A 22,915-nucleotide genomic window follows, 5' to 3' on the forward strand; every position below is an offset into this window, starting at 1 on the left:
AGTTAGGACTGTGTTGGCTGATGTTTGATGGGATCACATCTGCTTTTCTGTGACCCTTAGAATTCTTTTTCCCTTACACAACTGTTTCACCTACAATGTATATTATTTGCCGTCGTCGGCTCTACTTTTTCCTGATGCAGGTCTTGGGCACACCCTGTGGAACATTGCTTGTCATTTTCCTTGTTGACTCTGTCATATTGATTAATTTAGAAATCCATGCCTTTATTCATATGTGTTCTCTCATAACAGCATAAAAACATAGAATTGCCGTGGAGCAAGAATTGTGGCCAATGTTGGCCAATAGACTTTCTTTCTGCTAATGGTAATAAGAAATATGCTGTGGGTCTGTGGACTGGTCCTTGACATTTGCCTTAAGGTTTAAGGTTATTCTTTGCACTGGCCTTCTTGGTCTGCCGTGACAAAGTACAACAGAAGGGGGCCTTAAACAACAGAAATGTATATTTTCACAATTTGGAAGCTACAACTCTGAGATCAGGGTGTTGACAGAACTGGTACCTTCCTTGGGGCCCATGTAGAAAGTATCTGTTCGGTCCTATGTTCTGGATGGTGGATGGCCGTCTTCTCCTGTGTTTCTACATCATCTTCTCTCTGTACATGTCTGTGTACAAATTTCCTCTTTCTATAAGGACACCAGTCTTATTGGACTAGGGCCACCCTTGTGACCTCCTTTTAATGTAATCGCCTCTGTACACACTGTCTCCAAATAAAGTGACAGTTATTTTCAGGTCCTTGGGTTAGGACTTCAACATATTCGTTTCTTGCGGGGGGCACAATTCAGCCCACAATGAACCTCAACCTGGCAAAGTATGTAGTGTCAGAGGGTGGCCACATAATGGCTCTATGCAGATATTTGAAGAATTAACATTAAAACTGGATGGTTGCTGCATATATGGAAAAAACACAAAACTTATAAATGGAATTATCTGACCAAACGTGCTTTGCTTTGTGAAAAACGTTTTCCCTATTAACAAGAAACGTTTTTTCCTCCATAAAGTTTTAGAGCTGTACTACCCCGTAGAAATATAATTTAAGCCATTTAGGAAATTTATGATTTTCTAATAGCCATAGTGAAACAAGTAAAAGAAACAGGTGGAATTAATGCTAACAGTATAGTTTATTTAACCCAATATATTGTTTTCATTATGTAATCAATATTATAAATTATTAATGAACTATTTTATATTCTTGTTTTCATTCCTTGTCTTTGGAATTGTACAGTACATCTCCATTGAACTAGCCACAGTATTCTTAGTTAGAAGCAATATACTTACAAGACACAGGTTTGTGTACATTTTAAGCTCACTGGTGCCTTTACATCATTGTGTTCCTTACCCGAAGCCTCACCGTGTGTAGGCCTATGTCATTGGGTCTCAAATTGTGGTCCCTAGGCCAGCAGCAGCAGCAGCACTAAGGTCTTATTAGAAATGCACATTTACAGACTCCAGCCCAGATCTATCAAATGAGAAACTCTGGGGAAGTGTTCCAACAATCTGTGTCATTTAGTAATATCTGGTGCACCCAAAAGTTTGAAAACCACCATCTGAAATGGAATATGTGTCTTATGGATGTTGGTGGAGAGAAATAAGTAGACTGTCTAAGAGTTGTCTCCATTTTTCTGCAGTAAAATGCTGCAAGAGTTACAATCCATCTGCAGTTCCCTTGAAAATGAAGGATGACCATATTTTTCAAACTTCAAAGGAGAGCATATGTTCTGACAATTAAGAGTACTTGTGATCTGGGTTGAGTGGCTACTTTGGTATGGGGAGAATATAGACACTTGCAGCTATGTGGGAGGTGGGAAAAAAGCAGGTGGAATTGAAAATGGATATTCTTGTATTTCTGGGTCAAATCCTGCCTTGGATGGCAAGAATGCCAAGTTCCAGCTGATCTTGGAATGTTAGGAGTGATTATGGAGGAAGCAGGCAGGTAGCAGAGATAAATGATCATTTAACAGAGGAACTGTGGCCGGAAGAGTGACGTCAAGAAAATATTTAACAAAGGAGCTTTAATTTTGAAGGAGGAGAAGGAATAAGCTAGAAATCGCAGTATCAGAAGCAAATGAGGCAGCCTAGTACAGTGTTCTAAAATATAAATTTGAGCAGATTTACCCTGCTGACTTTAAATATTTGATTGTCTACAACCCTTGCAGTGAATTGTCAGAAAGATTTCAATTAGAATCTTGTCAGATGCTCTTGTCAGACACTCTGATAAGAAAAGGAACTGATCTGAGGATGATATGTTAAATCTACAGGCTAATTCCAGACTCACCGGAAGTGGGGGGGTGTATGCTGTGTGCAGGCTGTCAAAAAGTTTCATTTTGCCTGACTCTAGAGGATGATGGGCATTGAGACAGCACTTAGAAAATACTGTTGTGATTTATTGCAAATATTGTTCTGAATGTTTATGCATATAATCTCATAGGTGAAGCTTAAACTATTTTAAAAATTGTTCTTTTATTATTGTATTAAATTGGTTTTCAAAAAAATTTTTTTTACATTTAAAAGTAATTTTGAAAATTTGAAGTTCCAGCCGAAGTTCTGTGCTTCACCATCTTTGTAAAAGATATTTTTCAAACTGCATGTTAAGAAAAAAATCTTAAAAAGGTCGCCTGGGTGGCTCATTTGGTTAAGCTTCTGACTTCGGCTCAGGTCATCATCTTGGAGTTCGTAAGTCTGAGCCGGGCTCTGTGCTGACAGCACCGAGCCTGGAGCCTGCTTCAGGTTCTGTGTCTTCCTCTCACTCAGCCCCTTCCCCACTCGCATTCTGTTTCTCTGTCTCAAAAATAAATAAACATTAAAACATTTTTAAAAAAAGAACAAACATTAAAAATTTCAGGATAAAACAGAAGGGCAGGACCTTAAAAACTTAAACACAGAACTATTGTATGATCATTCTGGGTATGAAACCGTTGAATTTGTGAATCTGTGTTCATAGCAGCATTATTTGCAATAGTGAAAAGGTGGGAAAAACTCAAGTGTCCACTGACAGATGGGTGAATGAATAAAATGTGATGTATGCATACAATGGAATATTAGCCTTACAAAGGAAGGGAATTCTGACATCTGCTACAACATGGATGAAACTTTAAATATATTATGCCAGTCACAAAATAAACCGGTGATAAAATGATAATAAATATTGTATGATTCTATTTATGTGAGGCATCAAAAGTAGTCAGATTCATAGAGACAGAAAGTAGGTAGTGACTGCAGGGGCTTGGGGAAGCGGGAATGCGGAGTTAGTGTTTAATGAGCGTGGAATTTCAGTTGGGAAGATGAAAAAGTTCTGGAAATGGATGGTGGTAATGGCTGCACAGCTGTGTGAATATACTTAATGCCACTGAACTTTATAACTTAAAAAATGGGAAGTTTTTTGTTAGAGGTATAATAAAACCATAATAAAAAAATGCCATGATAAACTTTCATTTGCTATTTTAATAAATCAGTTTTTAAGCATAATCCACTAATAATAAAAAGTGTTTTGATGAGCCAAGCATTTGGTCCAAGTACTTTACCCAAATTATCCTATTTAATTCACACAGACACCCTCTGAAGTAGGTATTATTATGGTCTCTTTTTTTTTTTTTAGTTGTAGCTGTGTAAGATGAGGTACCCAGGGTGGGGGTGGGGGCAGGTACATGCATCCCTAAGGGAATGGCCTTCAGAACCCAGCTTTCTAATAAGACTTATCTTATTACTAAAACTAAACTAAAAACATTGATCTACTCTTCCCATCAGGAAAACAAAATTATTTCTGCAATTTCTAATTTTCATTATAAGTCTCTTTGATCAGATAGAGGATATGCCATACCTTAGTTATAATGTGTATGAGTAAGTTGAAATAAACAGGTAATTTATGTCTCCCTTAAAAAATGTAATTCCTGCAAAGGCCTAAGTATTTGAGTATAAAAATCCATATCCAGTGACATGTGTTTTCTTGTGCAGATGGTATGCCTTTCTGAAAATTGCCAAAAGAAAAGAACACATATTTTAGAAATGTTTAATATTATAATTACAGTGCATGCCGTTTTTGCTTTAAAATGTGCATGCTTCAAACTCCAAAGACTATTTGTCTATGATGTTTTATTTCATCTTATGAAATTAAATTTGCAATAATTTTGTGTATATTTTTCTGAAAATGGCCTTATTTACTGTTACCTTGGAAACAGCAATGCCCAAATAATATGTTTTCTCTCTTTAGTAATAATTTTATAGAACAAATGTAATTTAAAATATTACCTTCAAGCATGGATTTTAATTAATTTTAATCATATAAAATATGTAATGATGTTTAATAATAAAATTATTTGGAAAATTAGAGTTTTAATAGGAAACATGTCAATTTGTCTTAAAAAATAAATCACTGGGCTTTCCTTTTATAAGTAATGCACAGATATTCTAATTATTAGTAAAGAAGCTTAGTTATGTAATGAAAATGCTGTGAAGTGAGGATGCCATGTCTATTTTTTTGAAACTTTTACTAATAATTGATGACCCTTGAGAAACTCTTAACAACTCTTGTTAAATAACTCCTGGGTAGGACTTTCTGTAATGATAAATGTTGATATTTGTGTTTTTTCTTATATTTCTAGGATTCTACTATTGTCACTCCAATTATTTTGAGGACTGACCCTCAGGGATTTTTCTTTTACTGGACAGATCAAAATAAGGTAAAAAGTGAAATATGTCTTTCTTACGTTTTCCAGTTGGTTGCCACTTTGCAAAGTACTTAAGTTACCTACACAAGTATATCCATTTTGGGAATGACCCTTTGTAATTTATTTAAAGGTTCTACTTAGAAATGTCTTAGGGTTTTCCAAGGACTCTAGCCCCAAGTGTTAGATATGCTGAATCCTAGAACAATTGGCATTTTGTCAGGACAAGAATGTGGGAATGTGAATTACATTTGTTGTAGAAGAAACTTAGCCAGTATTAGTGACTTAAGTACCCCTCCAGCTCTACTCATAAAGAATAAAGAAAAATGATGAGAAAGCAACTTTTGACCCTCATGACTATAAGTTTGGCTTTCCTTTTCTCTTCCTTCTCTTTGCTGCATATTAAGGGTTCACCTGGCCTCTGTGGGAATTTGGTCTTGATCATTTGCTCACATTAGAAAATTAAGAATAAAATTCCAAATTTTTTTTTCATATTAGCTTTCTATCTACCATATTGTGAGTTTAGGATCTCATTTATTATGATGCCAATTGAGATAATTCCTTATTGAATTATTAAAAAGAATGTCTGCAGATCAGAAGATTTATTTGGGGTTTAATGGGCAGAAAAAATATTCATAGAAAGCAGTTATTATTTCAGGAAATAGTGGTTCTGCACTTGAACCTGTGAGGACGCAGAACACAGAATATTGTGACCCCGTAAGCTCTGTTATTTGGAGACATGGGTAAGCTTTATTGAGAGTGCTAAATACATATCAAAACCAACAAAATACCTGGTACCACATTGTGAAGAGCTGTTAGTCTTTTCATATTCTTGAGTTAGGTTCCTGTTGCCAAAGTTACCGGAATTTGTTGGCCTTTCCTTCTGCCTTTGGAGCAACCACGACTTCACCTGTGAGCAGTGGTCTGAAACTGGCCATGTGAAATGGCATATTTGGGGTCAGGTTGGGGCTTGGGGGACGCTCTTAGGGTGCTGGATGGTATTATCTGGCTCCCAGGGCCAGTCCTGAATGTGCCTGTTTACACTCATCTAAAAGGCGAATTTTAGCCTGGTAGCCCTCGAATTACTTTTTGAATATGGGTTCCCTGGAATCATCTCTGGCCATAGATCCAGGGCTAAACCATAGACTCTAAGCTAATGTCAAAAAAATGTATTTCATTTGTAAGATTTCCTATTTAATGTTCATGTTTATTACTGGGTGTGTTAATCACTTTTGGTTTGACATTCTGTTTGGTTTCCTGCTGTTATGTATAAAACAATGGCTTGAAAGAGTTTTTTTTTTTCCCTCCTAAAAGCTATTTTTAGGACTGTTGCAGCTATATTCATGAAAGATATATTTATAATGCCTAGGGCATTTTTAAAGGTTGGGTATTTGTACAAGGGACTTAACTGTCAGTTTGATTTTTCAGCTTGTAAATCAAGCTTCTATAAAAGCAACAGAAGGTATTTTGGGGTTTTTTAATAATTCATGGCAACTCAGTTAAACTCCCTTCTAAGACCAATCATAAATATTTCTTTGCTTAAGAAAAAGAAAGGGTTTAGGACAGAAGGTACTTTGATGCATCTCTATTGTTTTGAGAACCCAGGATTTTGACTTATTCCTATTTTCAGATGTTGGAAAATTTATTTCAGTTTTTTACAACAACCATTTTCTCTTGTTTGTAATGCTGTTTATGACCAATTGAAACAGATAATGTGACAGCAATTCCTTTTATCTCTTTATTACTGTTCCTCTCATGGATATGAATCTTACAGTTCTACCTAAGAAGATAGTAAATTTCATTTTTCACTTTTTAAATACCAAAGTCATCTCTCCGTCATAGATCAGACTTACGAGGTTTATTTTTTAGTCAATGATCATGTATCAGTATACAAAAGATGAGAGGATTTAAGAAAAAAAATTAAACTTTCCTTGCTTCCAAGTTTGTCATTTTCCTCTGGCTTAATGCCCGGTATTGGAGCCAGAAGGAGTGATACATCCACTTCTAGGAGATGGACGGGTGTAAGTGATATATTAGAGGAAATATATGCTAGAAGATGGTGCTCTCAAATGAGGGATGGCAAGCCAAGCTTTTAGTCCCTGCTTTTGCATAAGATCATTTGATGCTACCTGGTTGAGTGGTGCAATCATGATGTTACTTAGAGGCCCACTTTCTTTAAAATATTTTTTCTAACAGTGACTCTTAGTGATGTGAATCTATCACATGTATTACAGAGATGTCTCAGAGAAAAAATACTTGTACATTTATTCATTGATTTTACACACTGTGTTTTCCATTGGCTTGGAAGCTTGCATTGGTGTTTATTATAATGTACCTCTCTTCTCCCTTTGGGCCTCTCCTTACCTAATTTCTCCTTTGTCCACGAAGCCTCTGCCAAAGCGTCGTCTAGTCTGCTCAGAGGCAAGCTGAGTGGCTTTAAGAAGCTCTTGGTAAAGAAGCTCTTGTTACAAGATCTTTCTTTTTATAGCACTGGAGGAAAATTCTCACATTTTACTCCATGTCTTACCCATGTCCTCTCTCCTGTAGCGGCTACATGATACTATCCCACATTATACATTGTACCTTACTATCCATTATACTGTAGACCAGAGCCACTGATTTTGAGCCACTGAATCCACCCCCCAGAGATAATGGCTCTAATCTTCCTTTGATTTTTCATCATAGAAATGATGGGTGGCAAAGAAGACAGACAGCACAGATGATAGATTTAGGAGTTAACAAACCAAGCTAGTAGTAAATCATTTTTAGGTAGCAAACATGTGCTTTGGTGAAACATTGAAAGAATATTTGAGGTTGGGGGAAGCAGATACATATAATCATGATCTTAAGGGATACATGTTCATTTTTCGTACCAGCTCTGGATTTATTTTAATCACTTTCTCCTTTACTGTTGGATCTGTACATCTTATTGGCGGCAAGTAGCAACCACACGTTTCTGAATGGGACTGTTTTAAGCATGGTGGTTTTTCTTATGTCAGTGTATATTAGGTGAAGAGAATGAGCTTATCTGTAATTGTGGGTGAGAAGGGGGTCCTCCATGGTTGAAGTATGTAAGGGGTTGCTGGCATTAAGCTATGGCTTTTCTTTGGAGCTATGCCAGATTGGGACCAGGAACCAACACAGGAAGTATCAGCCATGAAAACCATGTAACTACAGGAAGTTTCTGCATCACAATTTTGGAGGAAAAGCTAAAGAAGAAAAAAGAAGTCAATGATAAAGAGCTAATACAAACCTATTCTGCTAGAAAGTAAAACAGAGTAGACCTTTGCCTTGCAACTCGATGCCCTGATTCTGTGCCACGGTTGGTGTAAAAATAAAACTAGTCACTACTAATTCAGATCCAAGAAGTACAGTGTAGCCCAGCAGACTCCTCCTTGGAGCCCTAAAACAGGAGTTTGGAGGGAGAGGGGAGAGGAGCACATTAATTACATGAAATCAAAAAGGAATAGGAGGAAAAAGATACATTTTAGATGAAGGACTCCTACGACTTTCTCTTTTTTGTTGTTACAGATTTTATTTAGTTTTAGTTTCGCGAGTAACACACAAATATGTTCTTTGCACAAGAGAGTAAAGCAGTATAAATGCCCTTAATCCCTCCATCTTTGACCCTAATCTCAGTGTTCCCTTCAAGGTCACTGGTAACAGTTTCATGGTATCGTTCCCTGTCTCTCTGAAGGAATTTTACATGCATAACTATGGAAATAGTTCATTTTGTTTTATTTGTTTGTATCCTAAATACCATCATATCATTTTTACTGTTCCACAAACTTAGGTTTTACTTTATTAGTGTGTCATAGTGAACTTTTCATGTAAGTGCATATGTATCTACCTCTAACTTTTAACTTGCTCTATCATAACCCATGGAATGGCTTACCGAATTTTATTTAATAATAATTTCTCACTGACCGACTGTGGGTGTTTGTTTCTAATTTGGGGCTACAGAGAACCATCCTATAATACAGAGTAATAGTCAGCCTGCGTAGCCCTCTCTGGGTATATGGGTCAGGGGTTCCCTGAGGTAAATTTTCAGAACTACAGTTGCTGATTAAAGGCTATACATATCCTAAATTTTAGTTAATAGTTGCATCATTTTATAACCCTGTCAGTGGTGTGTGAGAGGAACGGTTTCCTCAGGCCTCACCGGCACTATTAAGAAACATTTTATTTTTGCATTTATTTATATTTGCGTTTATCGATGCAACTGTTGTATCTCTGTTTTGATTTGCCAGTGTCTGCCTTGTTGGTAAGACATGTCTATTTTTATGCATTTATGGATGGTTCCTGTTTTCTATTACATGAATCTTGTACCCCTTGCTTATATCCCTTGTTGAGGGTGCTCTATATACTCTAGGTGGTAATCCTCTAGCTGTTATCGATGTTGCAAATACTTTCTTCCTGTTTGTGGTTTGTCTTTAAATTTCTTAACGTCTAACTTATGCATGGCAAAGGATGACTTGCCATTTTCAATTTTGATGTATTCACATTTCATTCCTTATTGTTGTTTTTACTTTACTTAATGACTTTCTTATTCCTCATCCTTGTGGCCATCATTATTATTAATTTAGGTTTCTAATCTTAGTCTCTTCAAGCTGCTATAACAAAATACCACAGACTAGGTAGCTTATGAACAATAGATATTTATTTCTCACAGTTCTGGAGGCTGGAGTACAAGGTCAGGGCCCTCTTCTCGGTTGGAGCCTTTTCTTTGTATCCTCTCATGGTGGAAGGGGGTAGGGAGATCTCTGGAGACTCTTTTATACATTAATCACATCCACAAGTACTCTGCTCTCACGACCTAAGCACCTCCTAAAGGCCTCATGTCCTAATCCCATCTTTGGACATTATGTGTTCCAAGTATGAATTTGGGGGAGAGGATGGGGAGGATGCAAACTTTCAAGCCATAGCAGTCACGTCATGTATTTTAAAGACTAGTGTGAGGTGGGGCTCTAAATGTAATTTCTTTAAATGGGCAGCCTTATGTGTTAGTGGTTCTCTGTTCTGGTTGGAGCCAGTTATGATGGCACCCTCTCTTCTGTGGTTTTTTTTTTGTAGTTCAGGGTGTGGAGGTTGTGGGAGGAGGGAGCTGAGGTGTCAGGTTGACCCGAGGTGATGTTCCCATTGTGTTCCTAGTACTGACGCCTCTACTTTATTTAATAAGTGCAACCCCTTCTGTTTACCCATGACCCTAGTTCATAGATATAAATTAATACCTGCGGATTGAGTCATTTTGAGGGACTTAGGACAGGAGCGATTGACTCCACCATCTGCTTCATCTGCCATTTTCTTCTTGTCTGTGACTTTGCATGAGATGCCATTAAATCCTTGTACAGAGTGATGGTCAAGTTTCTTTTAATGGGAAGTATAGACTGCCTTCTCTTATGGTAATCTTAAATTGCTACACAGAGTTCAAAAGCAAAGTTCAGAAATTAAATATTTGCATAAGCTTCAATGACAGTTTTTCAGCATGAGCATTCACAAATATTATAAATGATGAACCATAAACCTCCATAAGAAACTCTAGGAATATCCTAGTAAAAACACAGTCTGGCTTCCCTCAAAGAATCTCCAGGCACCACTCGTTTCATTAATCATCATGTAGCATGGTGTTTCTTCTTTGGGACATACTTCTTTAGTATATTCCAGAAGCACCAATTTTGACCTTTCTTGTGTATAGTATATGAGGTAGGATACTCAGTCTATTGAGTGAAATGATGTGGTTATCAATTTAAAAAAGATTAATTCTATTCATTTTATTTGGCAACTTTCCCCTAAGCCTGAAACAATAATTGAAATCACTTTATTTAAATTTTTTTTTATTTTTTTATTTTTTTATAGTTTATTTATTTTTGAGACAGAGACAGAACATGAGTGGGGGAGGGGCAGAGAGAGAGGGAGGCAGAATCTGAAATAGGCTCTGAGCTAGCTGTCAGGACGAGCCCCACAAGTACTCGAACCCACAAACCGTGAGATCATACCCTGAGCCAAAGTCAGACACTTTCCTGACTGAGCCACCCAGGCGCCCCTGGAATCGCTTTAGAAAACAGCACTATGCATGTGAAGATTGCTTTCTGAGGGCTGGGATGGTTCTTTGGCCTGGAGCAGTACACCAGTCATCACCATCATCACTAACTGTCCAGCAGCATCTAAGGACTGAATCTTTTCCTTCAGTTTTTCTGAATTCGGTTACCATTATTGAAGAGATTAATAGAGTAGATGCAGCATGAAGTCTATATCTTAAGTCCTTACAATTCTGGAAGCCACATATTGGACCCTAGGAGCCAGCGCTTGTATTCTTTTGCTTTTTCTGATCACTAGTACTCACTTTGCTACTCATGATACTGCTCAGAACTTCCTGAGAATTAACAACCACCCCAAGCAAAGCAGTCTGATAGGCAGATGCCACAGTTCCTTTACCTCTCGGGTGGTATAAGGCAAAGGTGCAAGCTTTATGTTTTTTTATCCCCCCAGCATTCTTTGGTCAGATTAAGCCACATCCACAGTGGTAACTGGCATGCAAACACATCCTTTATGGCCTTCCTTCTTTCGTGTCTCAATTCCTCATTCCTGATTTGTCCTGGAACCACCTCTAAAATAAGCTAATTTTACTAGAATCCGTCTCTAGGAACTGCTTAATATAGATGCTTAATGCTTGATGTCTTAATATAGATGCCCCCTAATTAAGGGCATTAAAAAGATTTCTTCGTAAGAGGCACTGAAACTATTAGATGAATACTTTTGTTTTAAGCAAAGCAGTTTTCTTAAAACAGCCCTAATTTGGGAGGCAGGAAGACAGTTATGAAAATCAGCTCTAAAGTCAGTTGTGGATTCAAGCTCTTGCTCTACCTCATATTAAGAGTGACCTTGGGTGAATTTCTTCACAAGCTAAGCCTCGATTTTTTCATCTGTAAGATGAGGTATTACTTTCTTAGGATTGTTGTTAAGTTTGATATGTGAAGTGCCTAACATAATGCCTAGCATTATATATATATGATCCCTCGTGGGGTCTTTTTTTTTTTAATTTCATTTTTAAAATTTCATTTTAGTTTTAAAAATTTCAGCTTTAATGGGGTAGAGTTATTAGTCAATAATTTACTGACAGATAAAATTGTAATGTATCTAAAGTGTACATCTTGGGGATTTGGTATCCATAGACATTGTAAAAGGATCCCGCGTGGAGTTCACTAACACATCCATTACCTCACAGATTTATTTATTTTTCTGTTTGTGGGAAAATGTTAAGTTCTATCTGTTAGCAAATTACAGTTATATACTACAGCGTATTCAACTACAGTCACCATGTTTTACATTATATCCTCAGACCTTATTGATCTTCTTTAACCTCCTTATGCTGAGCACTGCCACCGCCAGCACCGGCATCCACTTTTGTAGTGTTTCTAGGAGTTTAGAGTTTGACTTTTTTTTTTTTTAAGATATCGTGTGTAAGTGATACTATGCAGTATTTGTCTTTCCATGGCTTATTTCACTTAGCATAACACCCTCAAGGTCATTTGTGGTGGCTTTTTATTATTGGGGTGTAATAAACAACTAGCCTCTGACTAAGCAATTAGTCTCTAAATAATTGTTAAGGACCACAAATGTGCTGTTTCAAAAGCCAGGTGACCATCTATTTATGTATATTTTTAAATATATATTTTTTTCTCCTTCAAGGCATTAGTGACTTGTTTGCTGTTTAGACTTAGCTGTGGTCTTTTGATCTGAAGCATCGAAGCTTAGGTCTGTTTGGGCACACAAGATGTTTATTTATGTGTTTCATAATGTTTTGGGAACAGAGCCATGGAAGGCAAAAGAGGGGATTTATTGTTTAGAATAATTTTCCTCTGAGGATAATTCACTAATAAATACTCCATCATAGGTGAAAGTTTCTTGGACCCTCGGGAATCTGAAGCATCTCATGGAATATGCTTTAAGATGATTTAAAGTCTTGGATAAGAGAAAAAGTTATTATTTACAAGAAGAATTGGACTCCACCATTGCTGTCTGTGTCTTTTTTCCTAATATAAATCACTTTAGGATTATCACAGCTATATTGACATCAGGCAGCTCCTCCTCCTCCATACTTAGAGATTAAACTTGTAGTGTTTTCAAGTGTAATTTAGTCATTGGTCTGTCTGATTGCCGAGGAATGAGTCTCCGTTCATCAAACTTACTTTCAGATTAAGCTCCATTTATTCTCAACACTACCTTCTTTTCACTGCCTTGAGGCCCAGAGTTTTTCCTCAATAAACTCTAGCTAGTGTAGAATAACCAAATGCTATGATTGCCTAGGCTGTGTGTGTAGATGCAACATAAGAAAAAATGTTATTATGATAAAATCTTTCACAAATTCTTCTTGGAGGTTGTGATTCATGGCTTTTTAGTAGAATTTCTAACTGATATGTAACCTCTTCAAATGTCTTTTAAAATCAGGCTGGTTATGAAATGGCATCACTGCAGTTTCTTTGGGATTATTTGTAGGGTGTAAGTGCATTGATATGATTTTCATGTCACCTTCACTGCACTTCATCATGCCAATAACGACAGCGATGCTCTTTTGCACACACTGTGATCAGAGTTTAGAAATATGAAACACTCTGGCCTTAATTCAAAACACTTTACTCTTAATATAATTTAATTTAAAAAATTGCCTCAGTTTTATGAGTTGCTTATATTTAGCTCTTCCCAGTCTTGTAAGGAAAAATTAAATTGGATGCTTTCCATGCTATGAAGCTATTATAAAATGAGATATTTGTAATGTTTGATACCAAAATTAGTTTGAGACACTGGATTGGAGGATTGTGTGGAGAAAATACATTTGGTGCATTGTTCATAATTTTATTTCCTGTTATATAAAAAAAAACCATTTGCCTTTGTTATGGATAGAATTCCCAGATCCTTGTCTTACTCCTTTGTTTGAATTATGGGCGTTTTAGATAGAGTGAGCATTTTTGGTTGCTTTCTGGTTACTTGCTTGTCAATCCAAAATGGTTTGATCCTACAGATGGGGTCCTCATCAAGCCTTTTTGATATTTAATCAGAAAGACAAGTCTTTTTTTCTCCCCCTTTTGGTAAAATAAATTTAGATGGGTAGTCGAATCATTTAAGCACTTATCACAATAAAAATAGACTAAAATAAAAACTACAATTAGTTATTTCCCATTTTTTCCTATTTTATCATTTTTACTTTATTTAATTTAAAAATGCAAAAACAAAAACATTGAACAATCAGTTTATTAGGAAGCTGGTATTCAAATATTATAAATATACTTTTAAAAATATGCATTAATTCAATTTGCACATACCTTTGAATTCTTGTTATTGTTATCACAGCTACCATCATCACCAATAACAGCAAACATATATGCAATGTCTTCCACATGCCATTGTGCTAACGCATACACATGCACACAAATGCACTCATTTAACCTTTTCCAAAAGCCTCTGAGGATAGTGCTATTATTAAACCCCATTATGGGTATGGATCTTGACATGCACGCAAAGGTTAAGTAATGACCCCTGGTCATGCAGTTGGTCACTAGCTGAGGCAGATTAGAGCCCAGGTAGTCTGGCTGTATGTCTTGGCTTTTTAGAGAATGTGTTTAATGAATAAAGTTAGTTTTTCCTGTGAAATTTGCCCAAAAAGAAACCTCAGTAGGGTTCTTCCATTCGTGAGAAGAGGCAAACTGGATGAAGAGACTCTCAACTTGGGCTGCATGTTGAAATCATGCTGGGAGCTTCAAAGATGCTGGTTGCTGGGCCCCACCACCAGAGAATCTGATTTAATTGCTCTGGGGTGTGGTCATCTGATTCTAATGTGCAGCCAAGGTGAACACTGATAGAAAGCAAGCTGACATCACAAATTAAGTCAGTAAACTTCCTGAGAGGATGTGTTCACTCTACCTTTCCTGTCCGTGGCCTAATTTCTGTCAGAAGTAATATTCAGCTGAGCGCCCAGAGGCCCTACAATATTTCGAATTATTTGTCTATGATTGAACAATATTCCCTATACTGTACTTATGAAGGCAGGAAATTACTAGCATTTTTTAGAAAGAATATCAGTATCCAAGATTGAATCAAAATAGATATTTTTTTATATTCAGTTGATTAAAATTCATTTCATTTTACAGTCTCTGAATGTTCCAGGTATGAGCTATTTATCTTATCCTTACCAAACCTGTCCTCAACATTGAGGTCTTGATTATTAACCTTTATGTTTTTGTTTTTCTAGATCTTCCATTAGAGCAAGTTGCTGTCGGAATTCAATATTTAATTAAATTCTCTACACTCTTGAATAAGCAAATGTGGTTGTAAAAATTATTTTATGTAATTATGTCATTTTATAACTTACATTTGTACAAAACCAGATATCACCTTGTTAAATTATAACATGTCATTTCTTATTAATTTGGAGGTCTCTTCCTTTATTGACACACATAAGCCCACCAAGAAAACCAGAGAGCCAGATCCTACGCAGTTTTAAGCTTGTGACTTAATCACCCCTACGTAAGATGTTTGAGGGTGATAAAATTCAGGTGACTGCCAATAGAATTTTTGGTTTTCAGTTCTGTCTTCTATAAGCAACATGGATTGGGATGAGAATGATTTCACGTGAGATTTCTCTTTGGCGCGTGCAAAACCCCCCACTGACGTAGGCACTGCAGTCTGGAAATTGAATTGCAGCATGGCCAACTGCACCTGTTTGAAGAGAATGCTTCCATGAAAAGTTTTATGGAGCAGAACTAGTTGCTATGCTAAGAAACTAACGACTCGGCTGGTATACATAATGGGTTCTATTTTTAGATGAACATTTGTTCCTATAGCATGGCATCATTATGCAGGAGGGCAGCCGTTTCAGCGCTGTATTGTGAATATCGAATTATCTGAATACCAGAGTAGATGCCACTTCACACTTCGGGCATCTGAAGCTCCATACCACTGAGGAATTCTGGGAGACAGTGCAGAACACACCTTGGAATTGTCCCAGATGAGGGGCCCAAGAACTGTGGGATTTTTCCACCAATTCCCACCTGTCAGTGACTGAAGGCAGCTCTCCCCTGGGCTCTTAGGCCCTCTACATGGTCAAGGGGGCTTCAGACCAGTCGGCCCCAGGCTTCAAGAAAGCCCTCAGTCACTTGGTATGCATGGGATCACATGGGCACCTCCAGCAGCAACTACTCTGAAGGCTTTCATTTTCAGCAGGTCAGACTTCATAAATCTCTATCACAAGGTACACGCTGGAGGTTAAACCCATTCACAGATCTTCTTTAGCCTGCATAAGTCATTAAAAATGTAAAACATGAGAGGCCAGCATGTATTTATTTTATTGTTTTTAAATGTTTATTTTTGAGAGAGAGAGAGAGAGAGAGCAGGTTAGGGGCAGAAAGAGAGGAAGACACAGGATCGGAAACAGGCTCCAGGCTCTGAGCTGTCAGCACAGAGCCTGATGTGGGACCTGAACTCATTAACCACAAGATCATGACCTGAGCTGAAGTCAGACGCTTAACCAACTGAGCCACCCAGGAGCCCCATGAGAGGCGAGCATTTGAAAAAATTTGGAGAGTTCATACATAAATCTGGATTTCTCATCTGAAGGCATGGCAAAACTGGCTGATCCACCCCGATGGCCACATTTGGCTGGAGCTTTAGACATGGTGTGTGGTATCTACTCAGCCTCAGTCAACACCTGCCTGGCCTACCTTATTTATATTACCTCTTAGGCTCCTTCAGACTTTTGAGTGTAAAATATAAGGCCTCTGTGGTAACATTCTTTCCTGGAAGCTTCAATATGCCAATGATTATAAAGCTTCACGTAGAATGAAGTCAGTTCTGTCACAGTGGGTCTATTGCAGCGCTGTAGCATAAGGGCTGAATTTTACAGTGAAAAAATGGCTGAAGGTCAGCATATCCAGGCCCTGCTCATAACCGCCATAATCAAAGCAATTGATGCTTCAAGCCCATTTCTTCTCTGTGAAATATGGATCTAAAGTGTGCAAGCCCTGAGGTCACTCTCAGCTTTAAAAGGCTATTATTCCAAAGTGACTTTCACGTGGCATTGTCCTAGGTAAGATTTATAAAGATGACTCCTCAGCAAGGTATTTCACGTTGAATTAGGCCATTAATCTCTGGGAAATAAAAATGGTGGGCTCTGGGACACCAGGCAGAATGACTTCCTTTTGTGGAATGAATGAGATTAACTTCACCCCTAGTTTAAGGCAGTTGGCACCATCTCATTTAGCCAGTCCGTGTAACCCACCCTTCCCTCACTGTAGAACTGTGCTGTGTAAAACCAGGAGCCTGTAGACACATGTTGCTTTTTACGTTTAAGTTTTAATTAATTAAAATAGGATAAAAAAACAGTTTCTCAACCACAGTACCCATATTTTGAGTGCTCAATGGCTACCTGTAAACAGGTACAGTTAGAGAAGATTTCCATCATTACAGAAAGTTTTATTGGAGGTCACTGCATAGAGATAGGCTCCAGAATAGTCTGTTTGGAACCAGTTCAAAGTAAGAGAAAGTTTTTTTGAACTTCTAGGAAAAGGACTTTTCTCTTTGTCTGGATCGTGTGCTGCCAAGATGTTACATGGACCTATATTTGCTATTTTCTTCTCATGAATAGAGATATTGGAATAGTTTGATTGTCACCTTGGGAGCTTAAAGGGTAAACTAACCCTGCAGGGAAGAACCAAATCCTTCTGAAGTCATCTGAGATGCCAGATTAGGCCATTTCTATTTCATGAGCTAATCAATCCCTTCATTGTCTAAGCCAGTTTAAGATGGCATATTGTCTTTTTATAGTCAGGATTGCTAACTGATACATTGAGCAGTCATTTATTTAAAGGAAGGCAGGGACTCAGGTATCTAGGATCCAGCTGCATCTGGCTCATAAACATGAAAGAGAAATAAAAGAAGAGCTAGAACTTGTGAAATTTTTATATGCCTAGTGTCTACAATTCCCTAGTTAGTTGTTTTGTATATTATTCTAAGTTGGGATTTCACTATCAGGAATAGTTTTAATGGCTTGTAGCCATCTTTAGGGAAGAATATGTTTGAGAAACATGGAGAAAATTGAAAATGTGTCCAAACAATGGAAGTCTGTAACAACTCTGTAGATTAGCCTAATAATCTCAATCAAGGTGGAAGGGTTTCTAATGAAAGAAAGTAAAACTTATTGGTAATTGTGTTGTAGACATCATGCCAACTTGCTTTATGTTGACTATCTTATTAATTAATCAATTGATTGTTTTTCCCATTTTGCATTCAGGAAATTGAGGCTAGAGCTAGAGGGGTTCTTTCCTTAGAAAGTTGTCTCTAACCCTGCCAGTCTAGAATGAACCCCCTCTTCTGTGCTCCTGAATACCTTATGCTTCCCTTCACCTTAGCCCTTTTAATGCTGCATTAATTTTGTCTGACTTGTTTTACTCACCCAATTGATGATGGAATCTTTGAGTACAAGGACTTTATCTGATTTTTGTTGGCATTTCTAGTACACTGCTATATACAGTACTTGTTCAATCATTGTTGGCCAAATGGATGAGACTTAGAAAGGTGGTATCACTTGTCTAAGGTTACAGGATACTAAGCGGTGGGACCCAGGTCTGTCAAGATAGAATGCTAATGACTTGTTACACTGTTACTTACTCACTAATACCTTTTCCTTGTTCAAGTCTCTGGCTGCCTCACTCATAGTAGTTTATGAGACTTCCTACCTCTTGTACGAGAGAGAAAGTCCTGGAGAGCATCCCTACCTCCTTCCTGACATCAGCCCTGGCAGCCCACCTTGGTCTTCAGCTATTCTCTCCTTCTGTTTCCCTCCTCCTGTCCCAGACCATCCCTACCTCTTTGGCCCTGAACTCTGACTTCTCAATGAGTTCACACTAACATTATAATACCTTCTCTTTTTTGTGTTGTCAGTATTTCTATTTAACCCGATCTATACAATCAATATTAAACACAAGGCCTCTCTTCAAAGAAAACAGTATACCCTCTCTTGACCCTAACTGGCTGCTTTCCTTTCTTTTTCTTTTTCATTCAGAGAGAACATCTTTAAAGATGTTACCTGTATGCTCTGCCTCTGTTCTCTGTTCTCACCTTTCACCGGCTCCTCAGTCCATATCAGTGTGCATTCTGTCCTTATCACTGCTCCAAACCTTTTTCTAAAGCCACCGATGACCTTCATATGGTAAAACTTATCGGCCACATTGGTTCTCTTTGTGCTTGATCTTTTATTAGAATTTTACATTGTTTGCCCCATTTTCTTGACTTCTTTGCTCACATGCTTTTCTCCACTTCCAGGACCACTCAGTTTGCTTGGCCAGCTCTGATTTGCAGTCCCTCCACTCACCGAAATCTCACCTGTACTTTCAGCTGCTTTTACCACCTGTTCACGGCAGCCCCCATTTTAACTCATCACCCCACATCCAGTCCCCAAGATACCTGAAATCCAGTGCTAAGATTGGCTTCATTTTCTTCCTCCCTTAACCCTGCCTTGGTCCTGCTGCCTTATGAAAGGCACCCCCTTCACAGAGTTGCACAGTCTGAATCCTGGAAGTCTTTCTTAACACCGTCTTCCACCTCCCCTTCAAGCTCTTGTGCTCTGGCCATGCTAAACACACTGGCCTTCCTCCATTTCCTCCCACATGGCATGTTCCTTTCTGCATGAGGTTCTCACAGCACTCTCTCTCTGCCGGGAGTATGTGTGGTCTTCTTATGCATTCTCCTTTCTGCTGTTTCACCATACTTATCGAGTGTAATAAAATATTTCGTAATGTAATGTCTAGCTCCCCTATTAGGATGTTGACTCAATGAGAGATGAGTCCACTGTTGTCCTGGTAAATGTTTAACAACTGGCTGTCCTGATGGGAAAACCAATTTGTAGCATTTGCTGATTTCCATGGTTTAAATGACCTTTCTCCGCCATGTCTGATTTCAAGCTACCAATGCATCATCACTGAACACAGATTTGGGAACAGAAGGACACAGCTAGTTCTTGTGAGCTTAGAAGAAAGCTCCAGCATACCACTGGAGCATGTCTGCCCTCTTCACTGCCATATCCTCATGACTGAGAGCAGTGCTGAGCATGCTGAAGGTAATTTCTTAGAGAGTTAAATGAAGTATTCTTATTCCATCATAAAAATGTAGTGATAAAAAATATGCCCATGTTTCAGACAAAAAATGCCATAAAATCCTTCATTTTAGAATTGGACCAGAACTTAAATGTTATCACATCTGATCCCTTCATTTTTGTCTCCTATAACTGAGGGTCAGGGAGTGGGATCTGCTACAGTCACACAGTTTCTAGTAGAAGAACCCAAGTTGTGAAATTCAAGAAAGAATTTGAGAAGAAATTCAAGTTGTGTTATATAGTGTTATAGTTGAACATATCATAAGTAAATCTACTTTACAAAAGAAAGAGCAATGTTTGCTCATTCCTTAATAAATTTTAAGTTTTGTGCTGAGAGGGATTTTCCCTATATTATATTTCTACCTTTCTTATCTGCGGTAGTTATTTATAGAATACATACATTAGCCAACATTTTGCTGTGTAGCAAACAGCCCCAAAACTTAGTGCCTTAATACAACTATTTATTTATTTTTGATTTTTAAAAATTTATTTCTGAGAGAGAGACAGCGTGAGCAGGGGAGGGTCAGAGAGAGAGGGAGACACAGAATCTGAAGCAGGCTCCAGGCTCTGAGCTGGCTGTCAGCACAGAGCCTGATGCGGGGGCTCGAACCCATGAACTGTGAGATCATGACCTAAGTCAAAGTCAGACTTAACTGACTGAGCTACCTAGGCGCCCCTAGATGCTAATTCTTAATAACAAAGCCTACAAAGTCACATTGCAAAGAGGCATGGATGTGCATAAGGGAATGATTTTTGATTGCTTTTGCAATTAAATACAGAAAAGGAATTGTTTCCTCAAACTAGGGAAGGTTCTCTCTGTTATAGTGGAGTGTCTCAATGGGGCAAAATTAACCAATGGCTTTCTCACCTTCCTGAAGTATTGAGGCAATGCTAAATATGTTAGCCAGTCAGTTGTGTTAGTTGTGTAACACAGCTGTGAGATACGAGGTCTTTTTAAACATACCCTAGACTTTGGGGTCCTTACTTGATAAGAGGAAAAGATTCTTGTGAGATGTTAGGGAGGTAGAGCCACAACTCAGGATGCACTTGGGCAGCATCCTCCCAGCAATGGCTCTTCAAACCAAAGTGTTTTCACAGGTGTTGAGGATGAGGCTGGCTGAGGGCCATTGCAACATAAGAGGGAACTCTTCATGTTCAAGGCTAGAAGAGTTTGCTTGTGTCACTCTTTGTGTTTTTTTTCTTTTTCTCCTTCTAAATACTTTTCCTAAGTGATTTTTCTGTACCTTGATATAGTCTGTTTTTCTTATTTTAAAGTATCCCTATGTTGGGAACATGGAAATAATTCAAAATCTGTAAGAACACTGGGAAAGTGGAAATTAAACCTCAGAATTCTTCACTGTAGGACAATGATCATTGGGAATTTTCCATAGTAGAGAGGTGGAAATCATTCCAGATCTCTTCTAGCCTGGGCCGCAACGTGCATTTTTCAGGGATGAGAAACACATGAGTTTGACTGAGGGAGAGTTCGGTAGGTTTTGTCAATGAAGCACGGGAAGGGATCAGTCCTTACTCTGAGCTCATCTTTTTTTAAGCTGAGTGTGCTCTGGGAAGATGCAGGCATCAGCGTATTTATATCCGACTGAGCCAACAGAGCATGCAGTGAAAGGGAAGGAAGGCCATTATCTGGTGAATGTATATTGGGTGGGGAGTCACTGAGGTTAAAACGTTCAGTTCATTACCATCTCTTTACTTACTTTGTAGAATCAGTGTGTGACCTCTGTAATTGTTCTTTTGTGAGATACTGTGTGTAAGATCATGGACTCTGAAATCCAACTCCCTGGGTCTAAAACCTGGCTCAAACACTGTATGTGTCGCTGAAGAAGACTTTAACTTCTCTGAGCTTTTGTTTCTTCTTCTGCAAATGGGGAATAATACATCTACTTCACAAGAATCTTGTGGGCATGAAATGAGATAACACATGTGAAACATTTGGCACAGCATAGAGACTAAGTGTTCCATGCCTGCTAGCTATTTTTAACCAAATTTAGTAAATTTGAATGCATATATATTATATATTGTGTGCATTATTGAACTATGACACATGTTCAGGTACTTCTGGTTCATGTTTTAAATCTTTTTGTACCTAATTTGACTGAAAAGTTGGGATGCCCGAGGAAAGCCAGTGTCTCAGGTTGCAGATGTATTCCTAAGTGTAGATCAGGTGGCTCTACTAGTCTAGTTTTTCCACTAGACTCCCAGCGCTCTGGCATACAGATCTAGATGCCTGAACTCAGCAAGGACATAGAGCCTGTGACATGTGTCAGTGAACCTTAGGAATGGAAGGCTGAGGGGGAGAAAACACTTGGTGACCCAAACCAAGGTTCTGGACAATCTTGATTGGTCCACTTGCCAGGTCGGCTCTGGAAAATGAGATTAAATTCTGTACCTTTCTGAAAACAGGAACCATGTCTGATTTTTCTTCATTTCAGCTCAGGTCATGATCTCACAGTTGGTGAGTTTGAGCCCGGCATTGGATTCTGTGCTGGCAGCATGGAGCCTGCTTGGGATTCTCTCTCTCCAACTTTCTCTCTGTACCTTGCAAGCTGTTTCTCTCTTTCTCTCTTAAAATAAATACATAAACATTTTTTAAAAATTAAAACAATAAAAGAATGGCTATTAAGATGGCCTGAGCAGTCAGTTAGAGGGACAATGATTTTGTTGCTCTATTACTCAGTGTCTATCAGTGTTCCACCGAGGCTTCCTGGGATCTCTATGCACCCACCCCTTTGTGGTGCCTACAATGTGTTCTTACTCTTTCTGAGAAGTCTAGCTGGAGAGGCCCACTCACATTAATAAATGATTCTATATGCATAAGGACAGATAGAAAATCTTACTGACCCTGGAAAAAATGGCATGTATTATTTTTTTTCAGAGAGGATCTCAAAGCCTAAAGTATATACACTTGGGTATTTACAGAACGCATGTAATGAACTCTTTCTATAAACAGTGGTAAGAAGGGGGAAGCATGTGAAAGTATAACTTCAGAGTAAATCACAGTTTCATTCAGATGTAAGTGGGAAACTTGGAATAGGAAATAATGCCATTTGCAGATTTATTTTAAATCCTATTTAAGTTTT

At 38.1% G+C, this 22,915-nt stretch overlaps 1 protein-coding gene across 1 annotated transcript in view; it reads left to right on the forward strand.

Annotated features, from left to right (window-relative positions):
• Positions 1 to 22,915, forward strand: part of PLCB1 (phospholipase C beta 1) — a 686,139-nt gene that overhangs the window by 6,831 nt on the left and 656,393 nt on the right. Inside the window, exon 3 of the mRNA XM_077749126.1 lies at positions 4,613 to 4,690. Coding sequence (XP_077605252.1) covers positions 4,613 to 4,690 — 78 coding nt within the window. The remainder of the gene's footprint in view (positions 1 to 4,612; positions 4,691 to 22,915) is intronic.

The sequence above is a fragment of the Crocuta crocuta genome, unplaced genomic scaffold (assembly GCF_008692635.1).
Source record: "Crocuta crocuta isolate KB4526 unplaced genomic scaffold, BGI_CrCroc_1.0 scaffold407, whole genome shotgun sequence".
Classification (NCBI taxonomy): domain Eukaryota; kingdom Metazoa; phylum Chordata; class Mammalia; order Carnivora; family Hyaenidae; genus Crocuta; species Crocuta crocuta.